This window comes from Ptiloglossa arizonensis, chromosome 7, assembly GCF_051014685.1.
Source record: "Ptiloglossa arizonensis isolate GNS036 chromosome 7, iyPtiAriz1_principal, whole genome shotgun sequence".
NCBI classification, from domain to species: domain Eukaryota; kingdom Metazoa; phylum Arthropoda; class Insecta; order Hymenoptera; family Colletidae; genus Ptiloglossa; species Ptiloglossa arizonensis.
The window spans coordinates 9,095,918-9,119,021 of NC_135054.1; the positions used below are offsets into that span (position 1 = coordinate 9,095,918).

At 32.6% G+C, this 23,104-nt stretch overlaps 1 protein-coding gene across 8 annotated transcripts in view; it reads left to right on the plus strand.

Annotated features, from left to right (window-relative positions):
- Positions 1-23,104, plus strand: part of LOC143148848 (uncharacterized) — a 94,765-nt gene that overhangs the window by 1,760 nt on the left and 69,901 nt on the right. For 7 of the 8 annotated variants that reach the window (XR_012992620.1, XR_012992621.1, XM_076315598.1 and 4 more), the window contains 5 exons: positions 6,364-6,499; positions 7,720-9,694; positions 10,547-10,605; positions 10,745-10,813; positions 18,656-18,765. Coding sequence is in view for 6 of the 8 variants with exons in the window: in XM_076315598.1 (XP_076171713.1) it covers positions 6,364-6,499; positions 7,720-9,694; positions 10,547-10,605; positions 10,745-10,813; positions 18,656-18,765 (2,349 nt within the window). In the remaining 2 variants the exon portion in view is untranslated. Of the gene's footprint in view, positions 1-1,846; positions 2,354-6,363; positions 6,500-7,719; positions 9,695-10,546; positions 10,606-10,744; positions 10,814-18,655; positions 18,766-23,104 lie in introns of those variants that run through there. The other variant, XM_076315604.1, reaches the window with a different exon arrangement.

The following is a 23,104-nucleotide window of genomic DNA, read 5'->3' on the forward strand; positions in this document are numbered from 1 at the left end:
ATTTACAATAGCTTTTGAATAATTTACATTGTTATTTAAAAATTTGGAGCAATCTTAAATCTTTGTGTAAATAAAACTTTTTTAAATACATGTATTGATTGTTTCAAAGTTTAACTATGTAGTGTTAAAAGAATATTATTTATATGTAATATAAGTTAAAAATTGCACATCAAAAATATTTTGTAGAGAAATACAAACATTTCAAACTGCTCTTTCTCGAGAAAATATAAAGTATCGAATTTGATTACTGTATTGAATGTTTTTTCTGATGATCAATTGTCTAAATTTTTGTACTTTGATTCTGCTTTGAAGACAAGTGACAGTTGCTTTCCATTATTAAACAAATTATGTCAACAAATTTCCACTTCATTGAAAAAGATTACAGGGAGAGATTGCAATAAAATGTTTAAAACTAAATGCAATTATAAATTTCATCTGAAATTATGGTTAAGTAATGCTCAATTAATATATAAGTAATATATAAAAACATTATAACAATTATTTCCAGTGAAACATTTATGTATCTACAAAAAAGGTTCATTCATTTTAAAGATCAAAGAGTGTTTCAAAATTTTAATCTGCAATATATATGTTACAAAATAGATGTTTAATACAAAATCTGTCTTTTGATTAATTTTTTTTTAATTTTAATAATACTTATAAAAAAGATTTATGTCCATTTATTTTCTATATATTATTGAAAAGTATTTGAGAACATTATAAAATATTTTTTCAAATTATATAATTTTATTACTAAACAAAGATCAGTTTGAATATATAACTATAGCACAAGTTTTTATATATTTGAAAGGAGTATTTCTGCAAAACAGAATAATTGTATTTTTTATATTTTAATTACTCTTATTCTAACCTACTAATATTAATGTTTCAATGTAGGTAGGTACTGGTCAAATATTAAAAGTATTTTATTATGTTAATGATCTAGTGAACATCTATTTTTTGTTTATATTTAGCATTCACTGTGAATATTGATTTTCTTCCTAGTTTGTGCATTATACATTATTCAATTATTTTTAAATAGAGTAGAGTCCTATGGATTAAAAAAGTTGTTATATTGTTAACCTGAATTCAATTTATGTGTGAAATTTTTATAGTACTTTTAAAATAAATGTTAAATGCTTTTTATAAATATTTGTATAACATATTGTTTATAATATTTTACAATATTATCAAATGTTTATGATTTACAAACTTTTGTAACAGGTTATAATATTTAAAAAATATATAGAGTAAACCATGTAAAATGTTACAAGCTGTTTTCTTAGAAATTATTAGAGATTGTACTATGTGTAATAATACACATATATTGTAATATCTATTAGTTATTGGCTATAAAAAAAATATTTATTTCATGAGATAAACATGAATTTAGAATTATCATGACAAAAAAAATCAAAAAGATATACACAGCCATTATGTATTTTACCTAGTGGCTTTTGACTCTTATAAATTGTAAATCATATGTAGTACTGGACAAATATATTCAGCCACACACTTTTTGTTGTGTAATTTTTGTATGCGGTACAATATATATTACATTACTTAATTAATGCATAGAGGAAGGGACAATGTATATGTAATTATAATAAAATTAATAAACCACTGCATCAAATGTATATTGTTAATATTAAACAAAATTAAATGTGACAAAAGTATTTGGACAATATTAATACAATACATTAAACGAAATTAAATGATCAATATCTTGTAGCATATTCATTTAAATCGATGACTGCTTGTATTTTTTTTGGCATGGATAATTTTTAATTTTTCGGCTTTCAAATTTTGTTTTAGATGATTCCAAAGATGCTCAATTGGATTTAGATCTACACTTTGAGATGGCCACTCCATTACAGGAATTTCCTTTTGCATTAACCAATTTTTTACAAAACGGGAAGTGTTTTGGATCATTATCTTGTTGAAATGTCCAATTATTTGGCACTTTTTCTAATACATATGGTAACATTTGTGTCTCTAAGATGTCTGCATATTTAAACTTGTCCATAATTTTACATATTTGGTACAAGGGCCTGATACCATTTCTAGAAAAACTATCCCACATGATTATACAACTTCCATTATGTTTCAGTGGAAAATTAATAACGAACATTAAATCTTTTTTTTTTTTATGAAAAACCCATTGAATTCCACTTGATTGAAACAACTGATACTTAGTTCCATTGCTAAAAACTATTTTTGCTGAATCAGATGGGTCCAGTATAAATGGTCCCAAGTAAATTGGGGTTGAGTCTTCTTGTTTTTTTTTTTTAGGTATTAATGGTACCTAATGCCATGTCTGTGAAGATTAAATGACTCTGAACAACAGAGAATGGTTCGTACACTCATATTCAGCTTACCATCTTGTACCATTTCCACACAAATGTCAACAGAAGTTTTTCTTGAATCTGTAATCAATATTTTGTTTAATTGTTACTTTCTTAGGTTGGCCACTTTTTGACACATATTTTAAATGTCTTCATTGAAGAAATTTTTTTTTTATTGAATAAATAGTCTGCTTTGGAATGTGTAGACATAAAAAAACTTTGGATATTGGTTTTCTATTTGTTAAGCCATCAATGAACTTTTAGCAAACTTTGGCCTCGTGCTATACTGAAATAAATTTAAAAAAGAATAAAATATAATATTTCAACTAAAATTATGTTTTAAATTGTAATGTATGCATGTAAATGAAATGTCTGAATACTTTGGTCCAGTTATATATAGATAAACTTAATAGATATTAAAATATTTTCGTTTAATCTTTACGACAATTAACGCCGAACTAATACTAAATACTTCACGAAATAAGAAGTTTGTAATAGCGTAAGAACAACTAATATCTTCAAAAACGTTCGCGTCCGAATATATTTGTCCACTACTGTATACAATATTATACACAATTATTTGAACAAAATTTTGCAAACTATTGAATAAGTTTCGTAATAATGAATATTTAGAAATAGTTGCAGGAATTAAATATTGTAGTTATGTTAATATGATACAATACATTATTTTAGTTTTATGTAGAAATGCTTCTAGGGAACAAATTGATTGGTTCGAAGTGACACACGTTGTAATGAGAATAATTTCTTTTTAAGGTCATATTTTTTAAGATTTTAAGGTCATCGATATTTTTTCAACACTAAACCGACACTTCATGTATATTTATTTCTACCACAGCGGGTCAAACGATCTGCCTTCAAAAAATCATATATTTTACTATGTCTGTGTTGTAAAAAATTATATGTTGCAGCGTATATTTTGTCTTGGAAGGCACGTTTTCCATACAAATATTTTTTTTCATTTGCAACAGATGTTTATAGTCTTGTTTTCTTTGCAGTACCAAGGTAAATGTTTTCGTTCTGTCTTCCTCGTTTCATATTGGGAAACACAATATATGTACAAGGTGTAAAAAAAGGTTTTTGCCCTGATTATCGTAGGCGGATTCTACACCTTCTGATCGATGAAGATTTGTTGGGAAAGCATTCCGCAAAAGTGACTGACAGTATTTTTCAAGGTCAAATTTTTTTACGATACTTTGGCATTTTCGATACTTCGACTTTATCGGGCAGTTTACAATTGACATCCGGCACGTGTCTGGAAAGGACAACGTCATGGAAGATGTCCTGTCACGGGTCGCGCAGATTTTTCGGGTCCTAGACTATGTGAAGCTCGCCGAATCGCAACAACCAGGAACTCTGTGCTCTGTTGCAATCTGACACGTCGTTCGCGCTAAAAAGAATTACGCTCTCCGGCGGCAAGTCAACATTATATTGCGACACAACGACCTCCTTGTTGCGACCGTACGTTACGAAGGAATATCAGTGATACGTGTTCGCTTCCATTCACGACTTGGATGGACTTGCCTCCATAAACATGGAAAAAATTGGTTATCGTTGTGCGATACAATACTTTCATTCGAAAGGCCTCGCTCCAACCGATATCAAAGCGGAGCTAGATTCTACTCTGGGGAAGTTTGCTCCTTTGTTTACCACAGTAAATTATTGGGGCAGAGTTTAAACGAAGGTGCACAGGTTGTCAAGACGAACATCGCAGTGGTTCACCAAATGAGGTGACTTTGTCTGAAATGGTGACCAAAAGTCCACAAAATGGTATTGAATGACCGTCGACTGAAAGTGTGCGAGCTAGTAGATATAGTAAGTGTATTAAAAAGTGGTGTACATCGTATATTGATTGGAAATTTCGACATGAGAAAATTGTGCGCAAGATGGGTATCGCGATTACTCGCAATGGAACAAAAACAACGTCGTGAGGATGTTTGAATCGGGTGTTTGGCGAGGTTTCATAGCAATAAAGCCGAGTTTTTGCGTCGATTCATAACCGTGGATGAAACATGGGTCCAGCACTTCATACGTGAGAGGAAGAGATAGTCAAAATAATGGACTGAAAGGGAAGAAGCGGCTTTAAAGAAGATAAAGAGAGTTCCATCTGCAAGCAAGGTCATGGCGTCAGTTTTTTGGGATAATTTTCATTGATTATCTTCAGAAAGGAAATATAATCAACAGGGAGTATTGTGCGAACTTATTGCAGCGTTTGAAATGATGAAATCAAGAAAAAGGATACCATTTGGCGAAAAAGAAGATTTTTTTTCATCAAGACAATTCACCAGTTCACGCACCCATCATCGCGATGGTCAAAATCAATGAATTAAAGTTTGAATTATTTCTACGCGCAAACTTAAGAAAATATCTCGATGGTAAAAGATTTGCCAACAAGGAAGAGGTGTAGTCTACGGTTAATGGCTATTTTGTAGAGCTCAATGGTTTTCGCTATAAACAGGGTATCGATATGAACAGCTATTGAACATCAAGTGTATCGATCTGAAAGAAGACTATGTAGAGAAATAAAGATATTTTTTCCCCAATTTTTTTTGTTTTCTTAGTTAGGTCAGGTACTTCCGGGATTACACTCTTAGGTTAGAACGCCTCGTCAGTTTACCACCGATCACGGCAGATAGTTTGAATCTACGTTATACAAGCAATTTGCGGATGATTGCAAACCATCCGGTGGCGAACAGCATTATGAATCGATTCCAGCGACAATTAAAGGCGGTAATTGTTTTCCACGGCGATTCAAGTTGGGCAGATGCGTCACCAGTCGTCCTCCTAGGCATCCTAGACTCCTCCTGAAAGTGGATATGAAGGCAACACTGAGGAAGATGGCTTACAGTGAGTCGGTTCGTTTCTTGGGAGGCTTTTACCGGATTTTTACGAATCGTCAAGGCTAGACATTCGTTTCGCAAATTGCGACCATCTTTGGAGCGCGTCACATAAACAAACGAACATTTGTTTTCAAAGACTTGGCTAAGACATCCCATGTGTTCGTGCGCAGTCAAGGACACCCTGCAGCCAGTGCATAATTGCCCTTACGAGGTGATTGAACAGCACCCAGGACGATGAGTAGCGCGAACTGAGTGTATTTTCGGAGTAGGAGGTTACCAAGACAGACAATGATCACTGATCATTACATTGTAACATGTATAAGCAACAAACCTTTATAGGATCCCATTACACGGACCTTGAATAGGTCCTGTAAGACTTTAAATAGTAGGTTAAGTTGTGCATGTGTATATGATTCATATCAAGTGTATATATTGGGTTGTTCGGAAAGTCATGTCGTTTTCCAAAATGGAGAATACATAATTTAATAAAATGTTATCTTTAATTTCACCAACGAGGGTTAATATAGCGGTTCATGCAAAGCATGGCGCTATATTGTATATATGTAGGTCTTTGAGTGTTGAGACGCTCCAGAAACTTACAGTAGACGTGTTACTTGTTGATGTCGATGGCTGTCCTCAAGAAACGAAACACTGAAAGATTCGTTCCGAGGATAGTCGAACATTCAGACAAATTGGGAGAGTCGATCGCCGAATGTTGCACGAGTATCATCGCTCTGCACCATGAGACACCGAGAATAAAGAACGTTTTTAAATCACAATCGTTATTTATTCCTCGCGTTACTCACAAATATAACAGTGAATGAAAATATAGCGACACAAGTATTTTTATAACGCAGTACTCAAAACCTTTAGCACGACTGGAAAATAAAATTTGGAAGAAAGGAATTATTTAAACAATGACCAATGTGTCATAAAGTAGAGAAGAAAGTGATTATTCACGGAATATCTTAGTAATTTCTTCTTCTAGTCAATTGTTTTCTTGTAAAAACTAATTGTGGTCGGTTGAAGTAGAGATCGATTAAAGCGGGGCTGGATAATCAAGAGTCTACTGTATATTATTTCTCCTGTACCTTTATTAGCAAACACTCAATAAATACATTTTATTAAAATATTATAACTATACGTATTTTTATTTACAGAATTTATATTATCAGAGTCCACGTAATCCAAACTTGATCGCAATAGTTCCTGTAGATGAACATTCGCTGCTACAGCAAACTAATTTAACTTGTTCCGTAGACAAGATTGATAAATGTGTTGAATCTCATCCAACGGGTATGTAACATGTTATATATACATTTTTTTTTGTATGTATGTGGATGCACTAGGATTTAACGGCCAACTGGTGGGTGCTAAGATGTTTTAAAAATAGAAATCAGAAAAAACGAACACAGTAGTTATTATAAAGGTATGACAGTTTTCATTAATATTTCTAAAGCTTATCTTACTTTTAAAATATTGTATAAAAATAGATTGAAATAGAAATGAGAATAAACATAATCGAATGAATCTTTCGTTAAAAAGTTATAATAAAAATATGAAATTATAACGAATTTCCTCTTGGTACATTATAGTATAAAAATAAATCTATAGTATTTGTGTAATCTGTTTATGCGTATTGCATTTATTACTTGACGCCGCTAAAAATAATAAATATAACTTTTATTAATCTTTTACCGTTTCTACTCTATTTCAAAATAATGACTATTTTTGTTTATACAGGATTGATATATTTAAAAAGTGAAATTAGATTGTTCAATTACTGATAGTTAGCAATACTAATAGAAGCGACATGGGTCGCTTTTAGCGATTTTAATGATTTATTATGACCTTTTAACGAGACGTTTACTCGACTATATTTATAGAACTTTCGTTCTTATTTCTACTCATAGAACAAACCGGCACCAGTTTCCTGTTAAATCCCGGGACACTCTGTATAAGAACGTTCATTTGAGAATTTTATATCTGAAAATATTAAAAACAACGCGTTTTCGGGAAAAATATTAAGTACAACATTTTCTTGGTTTCAAGAGGAAAATACGGTTGTCTTGTTTATTTTTTATTTTTTGAGCGTTTTCAAGAATATTTAACTTACCTTTTGGGAGGTTTAATTGAAAATATTGTTATTTCATTAAATATGTTTTTAAAATAAAATCTGATAAAAAATGGCTCATATAAAAGTTTTTTCTTTTTCTCCTAGAACAACAATTTATAAATAAAAGTATGGGTTCCTATTTTAAAAAACAAAGTCAACCTTTAAGTAACTTTGAAAATGCTTAATAGGTAACATAAATAGAATAGATATATTTTCTCCTTAAAACTAAAAAACTATTACATTTAACATTTTTTCCGAAGAGGCGTTTTTTTTTTTCGAGTTGTTTAAATGTAAAGTTTTCAATTGAACACAGTAGTTATTATAAAGGTGTGACAGTTTTCATTAATATTTCTAAAGCTTATCTTACTTTTAAAATATTGTACAAAAATAATATTTTTAGAAATATCAAAGTTTCATCGATTTAAAGACAATGGAAGTGGTTCAGATGATGAGGATAATAAAGATAGAAAAGATACGATCAATGCGATGGAAACAGATATGAAGGATGATATGAAACTTGATATACCTTCTGCAACAGTTGAAAGTCGAACAGAAATTGGAGAAAAGTTGAAAAAAGAAGAAGATGATCAAGAAGATATTAACGATGATGATGATGACATACTTCTTATGGCTGATCTTGAAGAAGAGGATAGTTTAGAACGTTTAATGGATGAAATGGAAAGAGAGATGAACGTTGACAAACCATCTGATAGAAAAGAAAAGAAATGTAATAAAAAGGGAAGCAAAGAATCGATTAAAAAAGGCGAAGTAGGTAGAAATATAAATCAAAAAAGCAGAACAGAAGATTGTAATAATAGAAAAGATTATTATAATCCAGTTCCAACAGTAACAATTTTAAAAACTGAAAGACGGTCCATGTCTCCGTACACCAATCGAATTTCACAGAAACGTAGGTCGTTGTCACCAAGATCACGATCAAGAAAAAAATCACCTAGAAGATCTCCCAGAAGATCACCTTTTAGACAGTCAAAGAAGTTTCAACGCGAAATAATGAGGTATAGATCACCTCGAAAGTCTCCAGTACGATATTCTCCTCGCTCACGATCACTCAAACTATCGCCACGATCTAGATCGCCACGATTATCTCCGCGTAGATCTCCAAATAAGTCCCCAATGAGAAGATCGCCTATTAAGAAATCATCTCCAAGAGGCAGATCACCAAGACTTTCACCGCATTCCAGATCTCCTAGACCAAAAACATCCTTAACTAAATCTCCAAGATTAACACGATCACATTCTCCAAAGTTTTCACCACTTAGATTATCCCCTCAATCTAAATCACCTTTAAGATCAAGATCATCTAAATTATCTCCAAGACGAATATCTCCCGCACGCAGAATATCACCTCAATCGAAATCTCCTGGACAGTCTCCTCGGAGAGGATTCTCGCGTCTATTGTCACCAAAAATATCACCACGAAGAATTTCACCACGATCTAGGTCACCCAGATTATCGCCACGTAGATCACCGTGGTCATCGCCAAGACATTCTCCTCGTGGTTCTCCTAAACGAAGAAGGTCTCCAAGATGGTCACCTAAAGATTTATCTCGAAAACATGGACTACGATCAGTTACCCCAGATGTAACTAATAGTCCATTATACGTGAAAGAATCTTCTCCGATGCTTAAAGGTAGAATATCGCCACAGACAAATCGTATAAAAATGAAACAAAAAGAAGACAATTTTGAGAAAACTATTGTGACAGAAAAGGAGACTACTGATATAATTAATGACCCTGTATTAGAAGCTCGACGAAAAAAGTTTGAATCTACAAGGCCTATAGATCCTATAAATGCAAATAAGAAAATTAAGTTAAGTAAACAAGAAAATACGAATAAAAAAGTGGAATCTCTAGAAAGTGGAGATCCCCAATCAGGGAATGTGCGGAAAATAAACAAAGTTACAGAGGACTATGTAATACAAGAAACGGATTTATGTTTAGATACTCATTATGAGTTTGACGAATTCGAAGATACTATGGAAAATACTTCTCCCACTGTTGTCACAACTTCTGTTAATTCGTGCATCGATTTAGAATCACAAAAAATAGAGAAAGAAAGAACTTCGAAAAAAAATAAAAAGCGCGATAAGGAAATATACCAAGTAGGAAAATTAAAAAATGAACTTCCTCTCTCTGAACGTATTGGAAAAGAAAAAAAGTGTAAAAAACGCAAAGATGTTGTTTCGGATGGGCCGAGCGATGATATGGACGTCATTTTTGAGGACATAACAGTCGATGGAGAAAGTGACTTGAGAACTGAACTGAGTAGAAGACGAGCCGAAAGATTAAATAGGACAGTGCCAATTCAATCTGCAAGATTAGTGCAGTCTGCTTTTAAAGGCGTTGTTAATGAGTAAGTATTATTATATTTTTGTTTGCAGACATAGATACATTATGCCATTCTTAGTTTTTATAGAATATATTTATATATAGGATTTTATCCGGGATTAGAATGTAAACTATCTTGATTATATTTGATGATATGAAAAAACATCGAAGTAAAAAATGTACAATCTGTGTAGATTAATATGCTCACTATTTTTCTGAAAGTTAATTTAAAGATTTCACTGTCATATGTGTCGCTCTTTATTTCACAAAAAATTATTTGGTGTTGTTTGAGTACCAACTCGGTATTGTTTGAGTGCCCGTCTAATTTCCACTCAGGGTAAAGTGTTGAAGGCGTTGGCGATATCCAATGATGCCGCCAGCACCACTCCACCCTGGGAGATAGCCAAGTCTGTAATGGATCGGATGTGTTAAACTGCGTCAATCTGTTCGATCTCAATTACTTTCAAGTTTAACCGTGTTCCATGGGTAGATAGTTTCTATAACGGAATTTATTAAACTTTTTGTAATATTTGTTAAGTTTCTTTTCAATTTTTAAAAAATATAGGTATCTTTTTTATCAAGTAAAATAGCGTGACTTTTCTTTGAACCTAATAATACGTATTTAATTACTTGCAAACGACATATATGAACTAGTGCAAATCAGATTGCATATACATCACAATGTAAAATCCTAATCATATAAAATATAATTTGAACTTATTAAATACCTAGTTTAAATACCGAATATACATCAATGTAATAGTTTGCTTATGCGTGAAAGTATTTACATAATTTTGTAAGCATACATTGCTATATACTCTGTATTATAGATATTTTGAGCGCCTTTCATGTAAAGTAATAACTTCTCTTTTTACAGAGTTGTCAAGAGTAACGCAAAAGCGAATCAAAGACATTTAATTAAGGCAGATGAAAAATGTAAGTAATATACATTAATTCCCCTTTATTCAGTAATTTTTTTAGTCAGTATAATTTCGTAATTGCATAGACGAACAAAATATTTAATATTGCAGTCGAAATTGTTTTGCATGTTTATTTCATAGGTTTCTTTTTACAGCTAATCAAAAAGAAGTTCGAAGGGTTACTGTCCTTCGTCGTTCAATACCTGAGTTACATGATTCGGAAGGTTTGTACAATATATTTATATTATTAATTTACGTTGATTCTGAGTTGTTGATTGCAATGTGTTGAATGTTGGTGTTAAGGCTTATTTTAGAGTAAGTTATTGTACCTGACAAGTGCTCTTAATGTGGTATTTTAATTACACAAAAGTATTTTTACAAAATGTGTATTACTTCGTAAAACATTCGTATAATAACAATATTTTATGTCCCCGTTTGGAATTCAATAACTTCTTATAAATATACTCTATAATTACGTATACTTCTAAAATAATGTAACTTTGTTATAAATTTTATTTTAATCATAAAAATTATGAATTTGTTATGAGATTATAAATTTTATACATTTTTGATAAATTTTTAAATTTTATATGTAATGAGCAAACACCACATTAGTAAGATTCACAAGGCACACTGTTTACCGTTCCCTTCTTTTAGAAATCAATGCTAGAATCGTTAGAGAACCAATATTGAACTGAAAAATAACAGTTATTGCGAATAACAACGATTCTTCAGAACTGTTTCATGTACTAGAGCCGATGTTTTAATTGCTTCTATACCGTATTTGGATGTTAAAGCAATTATAATTCAAATTCTGTTAAATTCAGTGTAGCTGGATTCTAACACTCCTTAACACTTAGGGTACAGCATGATGCTTTTTGTAAAAGCAAGTGATGAGAAGTTAGATTAGACATGATCCTCAGTGAGCCCTTTACATCGCTTGTTCCCCAAGTCATTCTATGCATGTTTGGCGTAAAATTTTTAACTTGGCACAAATTTTAATGTCTTGTAGACTTTCACGTTTTTCAACATGCCTCGAAAGATTTTTCAAGATGTTAAACATTGATTTTACAGCCCTTTGAAACATGGTATTAATTTGTATTCAATAAATTATAACTGTTCAACTGGCATTTAAATGAGAATGAGATTTGGTGTGCGTATTCTGTTTTTTCGTGGAGGAAGCTTTTAAAGACTCCAACGACCCCTTGGAGTGGGGTCGAGGATAGAGTGGAATCCTCAGAACTTGGTACCTTTGGATATGGAACCTATCCACTAAATAAAATCCCGTGGTGCGATGTCTGTGCGCGTCCCGCCTCTTTGTCAGGCAGAGGGCGTTTACCATCCCCCTCCCCATATTACGACATTAGGACAGAGCCACGCTATTCGCCGTTCATCTTTTTGAGGGGAGGCACAAAAATAGTTAGTCCCAATCTCACAATCGTCCGTGTTTTTCGCGGTCGCACCTGACATCACGGAGACGAGAGGGTGGATCGAAAAGCTCTGTATCACCTTCTAGCCCCTTGCACTATAAGGATTTTACTGTCGGGCTGTCATCCTGGACAGGTTTTGATTCCACTCTGTCCCATTCGGATTCTAACTCGAAAAACCATAAAACTCTGTTAGACAACTGGGAATACAACCACAGTCGCCCACTGCCTACTATGAAGAGGAGGGATTGGCAGATAGTGCAGACCTTACCACACAACTTTGAGTGAGAAGGGGTGGTGTCTTATTATCGAGTGCCCCCGGTCCGATATTACATATTCGCAGGAGACCACGACCATCTATTCTCTCTTGCTTTCAAGCTTGGTCTTTACCACGTCTGGCAGCGAGAGATTCCTTCAATTTCATCCACCAGGATCCAGTGTTCCAGGGTGTAGTAATGCGCCGCGTGCTGATCGCCTGGACAATGTCGACAGCACATCGTCGCTTCCTTCGCCATATGGTGCAAGTATTGTCCGAAGCAACCATGGCCGAACAACACCTACACTATTCGATAGGTGAGACTATTAAATCATCTGCTCAGCCACTCTGGGATGAGCGGCTAGAAAGCACCAACAGTCCGAAACGAATGGTCGAAAAGCCCAGACAGTTCGCTAACCACCAATGGACTAAACCAGCCACTACAGCAGCATAGATTGCCGGCCCTAGTATTTGAATGATTCAACCTTGCGACAGGACCTCCTCTGCTTGCGGGATTCACAGCGGTTATTGTAGTAAGCCATGTTGAGCCCGCAAGGAAATCCAACAGCAGAAACCCCGAGAAGACTATCGTTGCCTCATAGGATATGATTTTATAATCGTGGGCGATTCTCAACGCCAACCGTCTATGGGAATTGGCTAAGTTGCCTGTCTAAACAAGGACTCTGTACAGGGCGACCAAGAGACTATGCTCGTATAGGTGCGGTGAATTTAGCTGCTCGAACTTTGCAGACTAGGGAGTACTTGACACAGAGCATCGTCTATTCTCTCCAATAGTGGGACCAGGTAGCTAAAATACTCCTCAAAGCGTCACTGGCTGTCGAGGATCAATCTCAGATATTTCATTTGGAATTTTACTTTGACACTGGAGTGACCTACCCGAATCAGGGGTAGGGGACAAAAGTGGTCCTTGAAAGGGATTCAAACATATCGGTATCATACTTTTTAGATAAATTTGAAACCAGCAGAACCATACCTTTTTACAACATCTTCTCTCAAATTTTAAACGAACTATATTATATTTCAGTTCCGCTGAAATCTAATACCTTGCGTGAAAAATAATTATTTTAAAGTGGAATATATTAAATGTAGCCAAAAGAAAGATACAATATCAGCTATAATAATTACAAAATGTAGTTAATGAAAATTATTTGAAATTGTAATTCTTAAGATCATTTCTTAATTTTGATACATGTTCAATAATATCGATGTTTACTCGAAATTTTGTATCTACATAATAATTTTATCTATTTCTATAGGCTTCGAAAGAAAGTTTTCCAGACACAATATTCATTCTAGCATTCAAAAAGTTAGAGTGTTCGTAATTATAGAGTATATGAAATTAGTAAGGAAGAAATTAATAAATTTTATTTATAATATATGTCTTTATAGTTCAGAGATTATTTAGTAAACGATTGAAAAATATATTTAATTAGTAAATTGCGTTTATGGATAACAAAACCAATTGTAAAAGAACAAAAGTATATGCACATTTGGTTAACATGTTATTCCGAATTGAAGTATGTAAACAAGTGCCAATTGTAGATGACTTCGAGTAACTTTAACGTGCAGTGCATCACCATTAAGCATTCATAAAAGCAACATTGTTTGTGAAATAATATTAAAATGTCAAAACCGAGAGAAATTAAATCGTACAAACGCAATTTCTTTATAGTTTTCTATGACTAAATGGTGACAAGTTAAAAACAATTATACACTTTTTCGTAACTTTTTGATTTGAAAAAACGTTTGATTTAAAAATACTTAAATTAAAAATTTTCATATAGACACCCCGTATATGCTAACATATTATCATGCAGTCTCGACAGATACTAGAATGCAGCATAATTATTGTCTGTCTGTTGAAGGTCTTGGTGTTTTTATTAGTTAACTGTGGCAAAAGGAAGAACTGCGCACGATATTCCAGAAGTGTTTTTTTCAAACTTATTTGGTATAAAAGTAGACATTGTATGATAAATATTTTTCCTTCGGCCAGGAGAAATTTTAATCAAATCAATTTCTTTAAACAGAAATAGAACTCTACACCGTTTTATTTATATAGAATTCGTTGAGACAAATTTAAAGGGTTATTAGTGTAATACGATGTAACAAATTCGTAAATTCTTAAAGAGTTGGATAAACACGGATCGCCAGTTGATGCCTATTATTCAATTGCTCGCTCTGAAGAAAGCTGGATCTTCTTATCTCGTCTTGTACGTCTCAAATTACTAGGCGATACTTCTGCAGCAATGCTCCTTTCTTTTTAAGACATCGTCTGTAAAATTTTCCATTAGGGGAACACTAGTATTGTCGCAAATATCAGATATAAAGGATCATTCAAGACGACAGAAACGAACGAAGTTAATTTGTACCTTTATCGTTTAATTAAAGTAATAACAAGAATCGTTAAAAAATTGCCTTACGTGGCTGTCGATTATCCTTCTACGTGTCCACCATTGTTCAAACTACATCTTTCCACTTTTTCGGAAAAAGCTTTTTGACATTTTTTAATGATTTTTTTTTTTTAGTTAATTCTCCACAAGCAATTCTAATTCTTCTACGTAATTCATGGACATTTTCAACTGATGTTTTGAAAATTGTTTCTTTTAGATGACCTCACAAGAAAAAAGTTACACGAAGAGAGATCTGGCGATCTTGGGGGCCATGTAACTGGTCCGCCACGTCCGATCCATTTGTTGTTGAAATTGTGATTCGACCAATCTCGGACTCTTACTGCGTAGTGCGGAGGAGCATCATCATGTTGGAACTAAATATTCCGTCTTATCACTAGAGGCATGTCATGCAAAATATCTGTTAAATAGGTTTGCAGAAACCTCAAGTATTTTGCTGTATTAACTTCTTCGTCAAAGAAATAGGGATCTATTCATTTCCTCAATGTGCATCCCACACCAAACCATTAGTGATTAACGATATTTTGTATTATGTTCTTGTATCAAGTGCGAATTACTCGTTGCCCGCATTCTTGAGTTTTGGTAGTATATCAGACCATTCGCATGGAAAATACTTTTCGTCGGTGATCATTAAGTGTTGAATAAAGGCTTCATCATTGGCAGTTTTATCCAACACTTATGAATGAAATTTAATTCGGGATGCAACACCTCGTGGCAAAATTGAATGCACGTTAGTTGCTTTAAATGAATCTATTGTGCAATAATTCTAGTAAGTAGTGTCTTTTCAATCTACGGGGGTGGTCTACACTATCATCAGCGTAATTGAAGAATTCGGACGATCAGTCAAGCATAAGCTGTAGCGGTTGCTGAAATCTCTTCTTTTATTATGGGTATTTTTCAATCACGATGAATTATTTTATTGTTAACATACCAGGGAGTATTAGAGATCAGTCTAATATTTTTAGACTTTTAAGCTTCATAATTGAATCCCAGAGGTCGTCTGTACGGGTTTTAAAATGGCTTTCTACGCGGTGATTTTCTCGCCAATGAACTCAAAGATAGTGCCGTCGTCCAAAAATTCTAGCGAAAATCCACGTGAGTCTTGTTTTTAGTTCACAGATGTAAGTAGTAGTATTCTCCGCTCCAATAGTCGTCATTGATCATTCGATGACGCAACAGAACATCGGCCACGTTATGTACAAACACGGGATTATACGTTAAGGTGTTCATCCCGGCGGCACTATCTTCAGAGAGTGCAATTCCATTAGCGAGTAAAGTACCCTGTACAAGGTAAGCTTATTTTTTAGATTTAACGGTGTACTCTAGTGTAAACCTACGAAAAAATCGATTTTTTTTGCAATTTTTTAAAGAACATGGTTGCAAAAATATATCTGCAAAATCTTATGGCTAAACTCTTAAAATGAACGAAGTTATAGTCATCTACGATGGAAAGGAAATCGGTCCTGTCGGTATAATCTTAAGTGTACAATCAGTTTCCTAGCAGTGCGAATATATTATACGTAAGTGTAAAGCTCAAAGTGGGAAAAGTTAACTAGAATAAGTTAACGAAAAATGAGTAAGGTTGTATTTTGAATTTGGGTTACTGCATTTTAAATTTCACTGTTGTTTTACAACAGTAACCTTTCATATTACTTGTAAGACATGCATAAAACGATGTTCTGCTTTTCTAAATTAGCAATCGTGGCTTGGGATTCAAAATCGTCATATAATGTTAGTGGTAGTGCAAGTGCAAGTGCAAGTGCAAGTGCAAGTGCAAGTGCAAGTGCAAGTCCAAGTCCAAGTCCAAGTCCAAGTCCAAGTGCAAGTGCAAGTGCAAATGCAGGTGCAGGTGCAGGTGCAGGTGCAGGTATTGCATATTCACATGTATAGAGATCAACAATGCAAATGGAATCCCAAACAGACATTTTGCAGACAAGATTCATGAGTACATGATCCTGGATTCAAATAATTCCAACGCCATGTTCGATTTGCCAGTCTCCCTTAACGAATCAATACATGCGCTCTTAACAACTACAAACTCTGCAACTATATCAGATTTCATGCTCCACACATTATTAAAACTCGTACCACAACCTGGGATAATATAACTCTTGAAGATAACTACATTTGGATTCTCAAAATTTTCCCAACAACTGTTGTAAAACCGTAATAATATTTATACTCAAACCTAATAAAGTCAAACAAAAACCAAGAAACTACCGCTCAAACGCTTTAATCAATACAATATGCTAGTTACAAGAAAGAATAATTGATAAAAAACTTCGTTGATTCGTTTTATAAAAACATACAACTTACAAAACCTTATATAAGATTACCTTATATACTATAAACATAGAATTCTATAAATATAGAATCTGGTTTGTAAGTTTGTTTTAAATCGAGACCATGGGTCTCTTTTATAAAATAATTGTTAAATTGGCAGGTGTATGATCGAAAAATAAATCAAGAGAAGAATTAACTTAAATATTTGAGTTATTTCTCATTGAGAATGTTTGGCGTTAATTCTTTCGGTGTGTATTTAAATTTTCTGATTATTCTTGAAAAGCATCAATTAACTAAAAGAACAGATTTTCATTGTTATACTTAATATTTTCCATACTAATAGAATATATTTCCTTATAAAAATAAGGGGGGAAATAATTTAAAAATTGCCTAATAACTATTGTCAGTTTGGTTGATACAGCAAATGACACTATTTGTAGTAATTTTTATATTTATTAATCTTGTACAAAGATTATGATTAGATGAGTTTAATTTATGGTTATCAATAGCAGTTCTTTTAAAGGGGCTTAAAAGTGGAATACAAGGAATAAACAGTCGACCAGAAGGATGTTTGTATGAAAAACAATATCAGTAAATATGAATGGAAATGTTAACACAATAATTCGTACAATTATTAGTACTTCTAGTAAATATATTATATAAGATGTACATTACATTAGTTTCTTGAATTAAGTTGAATGTGCTAGCGAGCAACTACCAATTCGTTGATATCGATAGTGTTATGTTGCAAAGTAAGTTGAGTTTTAGGCGATTTTGGAATTTGTTTATTGCCGGTATAGTTGTAAACTGACTGGTTAGATATCACATTTGTCTCGTACACTAGATACAGGGATAATTTCACGTAGAAATCAGGTATTTTTCTGGCCTGATCGTGAAATTGAAAATAAGTCCCCATGATTGTAATTTACAAAGTAAACTTCATTTGTACTGTGTGAATGCAGAAGAAGCCTCAACATTGACACAAGATCATAAAATATCTACATTACCTAACAAATACTACCAATACATGCTTAATAGATTTGAAACAAATTCCTTTCAGTATTTTTTCCATTTTTTCAACACTTTATGTTGTTTTACTTAAAGCAGTCGTTGATTACAACGTTTCTATTTGTCTCGGCAACAACAATGCCTCTTCCTTGCTGCTACTTTGAAAGATAGGTATTATGATTAATCTTATTTGTCTGCTGGAAAATGTAGACTCACTCTGTTTATAAACTGGTGAAGCACAATCACACACGTCTGCACACTTCAACAGCAGGACACAAAGACGCCAAATAATTGCATGTAGTATCTGTGCCAGGCTGTATGAATCTGTGTGAGCATGCAGCTCGGTAAATCTACCCATCAGGAGACGTAGTGTCGTTAAGTATAAAACTGTGGTCCGTGTTCTACACCAAACACAGAAAGGGAATATGAAAGTTTCCTTAAGAGACCGCTTAGTGTATAAACTCGACTCTGGGTGTTGCATTACATTTAAGCTGTGTTTAGGTAATCTTTGTCTCTGTGGATAAAAATATGAGATACATAATCTGAATGGATAAATTTTGATGTGAAATAGTATTTAAATAATAAATGATTGCATAAAATTATGCATGTGTACAATATCATCATAAATATAATATAATAAAAATACTTACTATCTCATTACAGATGAAAGTACTTTGGATTCCAAGGTGCCTGTGCGTTTTAGACTGGGTCTGAATAAACAAGTACAGGAGACTAAAGTTACACGGAAAGCATCTAAACGGCAGGGTCGCAAGGTAAAGCACAAAGTCAGTTTGACTTTAACAAATGTTGAACACATTCTATAGTATAAAAGTTATATCTTACCAAGTGCACATAATTTAAATATTCGAATTCTCTTAGAAAAATATTATTTATGAATAATTTTGGTATTGTAATATTTTAAGTATCTGGAATCATAACTTATCAACATTTTTTATTTTTGTTAAATTATTTGCATTTAATAATATAAATATCATCAACAACTGTCGATATCTCTCATATTTAGAAATGTAACAGAATAATAAATTAAATAAATGTACATACTTTATATTTAAAATGTTAAATTTATACCGAAACTTTTTTTACATATAATAAATGAAGAATGTACAGCTGAGTAGAATATAAATCATGCCATGATTAATATCGTAATTAAACTCAAAAGGATTTTCTCTGGTAGTTTGACGATCCACAAAACGAAAAAAAAATTATAAGTTACTATTTGATGTTTAATCAACAATTCTTTTAATTAATATCACTGTTACATTATGTGATAGAAGCAAAATTTAATAATAATGATGTGTGTAATTTTAAATTATTATTCAATTATTTACTCAATATTAGAAATTTTGTCAATACAAATTATACGTTGACAAATTATCATAACTGACTAATATATTTAGTTGGGTAAAATGTTGATGAAGCCAGGCTTTTTAATTTGAGAATATTTGTAATTAAATGTATTATTAAATATTATCTAAGGAGAGTCTAATGTTTCGAATTTTCTCTTCCAATATAGTATTTATTATAGTGTAATATACATCGGATAGGCTTAATTTTTAATTCTTTAAACATATTATGTTCATTTATTTATGATCGATATTAACATAAAAGGATATGTTGCATTGCATGTAAGCACTTTTTTAACAGAACCGGCGCCTAGTTGCAGGAAATTATAAATGTAAATAAATCGTGGAATGTGTACTTTACAGAAATACATTTTGTAAAAAAAGTTATTTTTACAAAAATTATTTATATGCATTAAAAGATCATTATCGTCGAAATTTGATTGGTTCTCTTCTTAAATGAAAACTTAAAGTGAACAAAAGATTTTTATCTGACAATATTTTACCAATGTAATAGTTTTATTAGAATACTGAATTGTTGTCGTCACATAACTCTAATAGTGTTAAAAAATTCCCTGAGGCTAGTACCAAGAATGCAAAGTAATGTGAAGATTCTGGATACAAATATCGCATACATAGATTTAGTATTATTATTTTTATCATATTTGGTTTATAATAATTTGTACCATAAATAAATCGAGAATCTTTATATTTTACTACTGTCGTATTACGCTAACTCTGTCCGTTAGAAATAGAGTTTTCCTAATACCTCCATAATTATGTGATTTTAGAACAATGACATATCAGATCTTTTATTCATTGTGTGATCTGTTTTCATGTAAGCGGTTTACGCACTACATTTTTAGCGAAAAAAAAAACAGTTAGAACTTTTATTCATATAATACAATAGTTTGAACAATTAAAAATAATATGATGGTACACACCATGAATGAGAGTAACGCCCTTTTGTTTCCTTCCATCTAATGTAAATGTAAAACATATTTCTTGAAAACTTATTATATATTTTATTCGTGGCAACAAAATTCATTTTGATGAAAAATATAAAATTATTATAAAAATTCATTGAAATACCCTTGTTTTGGCATTGTCTAGATGACATGTAATTCTTTCACTTACATTTCTGAATGTAGCCATAAGAATTATGACTATTTAGAATTATGAAATAAAATATTACTGCCATCTATATTTTCGTACCTGTGAATGTATTGGGTTGTTCGAAAAGTTCGTGCCGATTTTTCAAAAAAATTCAAAGGCAACACATTTAGATCGTAAACGTCGAATTTCAGCTCAAATGTTCTCCTTACGTTTTTGAATTGTTCGAGGTTTACGTAAGGAATACTTACGAGTATTCACGTAAACCCGTTTTTTTTTTGCAAAAAGCTTCACAAAAAAAAGTCTCTGATATTGTCAAATTAGGTGAATCTGGAGGTCAAACCCTTTAATCTTTTAGTGACCACCTTGTAAAACAGCAGCAAATCGAGCAGCATTATGCAATTAAATTTTATGTCGAACTTGAAGAAAATGCAGTAGAAATATTTAATATATTAAAATTGGCTCACGACGATCCATATTGAAATTAGCACCGACACAAAGCATGGTGTAGGAATATATGCTCTATCATTGTCCAAAAGCATTACATCCGCTTCTGTAGTCTCCAGACTGAAATTTCATCGAGAATAAAGGCGATAATTTAGATAGATGACACCTATACGTTCAAAAAAAGAACTGAAAGGAGAATTTCCGGTATGATTGGTACTTCTCGTTCGCTAAACCTGTACAGTGGAACACCAAGAACCACCAGTGGCATAAAATTCATGCACACTACTATACTCTTCTCCATTCCTATCCGTACTAATCTGTGTACTCCGTTCACACGACGTGAAAATAGTCCTAAATCATTATCCTCATAATAGGCGGGATATTCCATGTTCTTCGAATCTCTACCTAATTGCCTCTCAGGGTAGGGTGTTAAAGGCATTGGTGATTTCTAAAGACATCAAGGCTCTATAACCCGTCGTCGAATCGATTCAATATTTGGTTACAATTAACGCAATTATTGAAAAAGGAAATTCTTTTTTTTAATACTTATTTTCATAGATGTCTGCAACTCTAATGTAATTACACAATTATTACTTGTCACTACGAATGGTATCATTACATCCTAGAATCATAATTGATTGTAATGTCAGTATTTAAATGACGTTCGAGATTGCATCGGTCTACTGCTGGTATGGGATTGTCCCTAACTATTGATCGCAGCTCCTCATTTTTCAATGTGTGTTTTGCATAAATTCAATGTGTCGAATCTATGTAAAGACACTTTATTCGCATTAGCATCTGTGTTAAGTATACACTTGACTTTATTGGTATTGATTGAAAAATTTAGGAGCCACGATTTCTGCGTTAATTCTTTTTCATCATTCGTTATCATTAGGTACTATAAAAAAGCTTTAGCCAAGATAGACTTCTATTAAATCTTGACCTAGTTCTGTATTTCTAACGTTAGTATTATTCTCGAAGTAGAATTTTGCAAAATGTCTTATTTTATTATACGTTTAGTGATATCGGTGAAGTGAATATTACAAAGTACTATTAAATGTGTTTTATTTTACCTAGAATATTATAGCGACGAGATTAGCGGTGTGTATATCGTCTTTGGTATCGGTCTTTTCGTGTTTTCTTTATGCTAAGTGTGAGGGGCAAAAGCGGGTTGTAATTTCTAGAATATTTGAAACTTAAACAAATAGAAACCAACCGAGAGAGGAGCGTAGTAACTACACACGTATTACACTTACCTCTGTTGTACATCTATAACGATGACATTGGTCACATCTGTTTGCAAGAGATTATTGGATTCTAGCTTGATTTGCCTTGATTAATTGCTGTGACTACCACGTCTGATGTGGTCGATACTGAGATTTTAAAGTTGTCTTCTGGATTTGTAGTGCACTTTTCATGCTCTGTGTAAAAGCAGACGCTGACACGGTCGTGTAATAAACTTAAATTCATGTTCACTAGAAAAATATCGCGAACTAATAATTACCAGAGTGTACCAAATTCATACTTGTTACTCGTATTCTGAAATGCTGATGGAAATGCATCCACGTTTTCATATGATCTTTGTACTTTTGTAAAGAACAAGTCAGGACAGATCATGGTCAGATTTTTCTGCAGCTTCAAGTATTTTTCAAATTTTTATCTGTCCTGCTCTAATGTATGGTACCTTTTATTTATGATAAATCGTTTAGTAATGGAAAGATGTCGAATTATATCTTCATTGATTTTATTTGCGACTTAACTTAGGCGACTGTTTTCCACTCTGTCTCTGGTTCCTGATCATCACTTCCGACCAATAGGCATCGCAAATCATGTGCCACGTGTTATAAATATATTACATTATATTATATTAGATGGTACAATAACACCATATATACTTTATGTACATACTATTGTACATTCTAATTTATTTCTAATTTTTCTATTTAATCTTCAAAAACTTGTCTGTAATAGAGTATTTTTCACTTTTAAAAATTTTGATTCGCAACGTAATTCTTTGATTTGCATAATAATTATAAAATTTTATTCTTTAAGTATGCATTACGATCAGTGTTACGAAGGATCAAAAGTGTGAAACGTGACAACATGCTAGTGCTGTGTGGAGAAAATGTAGCAAAGCGACGTGTTTTGTTTACAATTCGTAGTGTGATTCTATTGAATAATACGTAAGTAT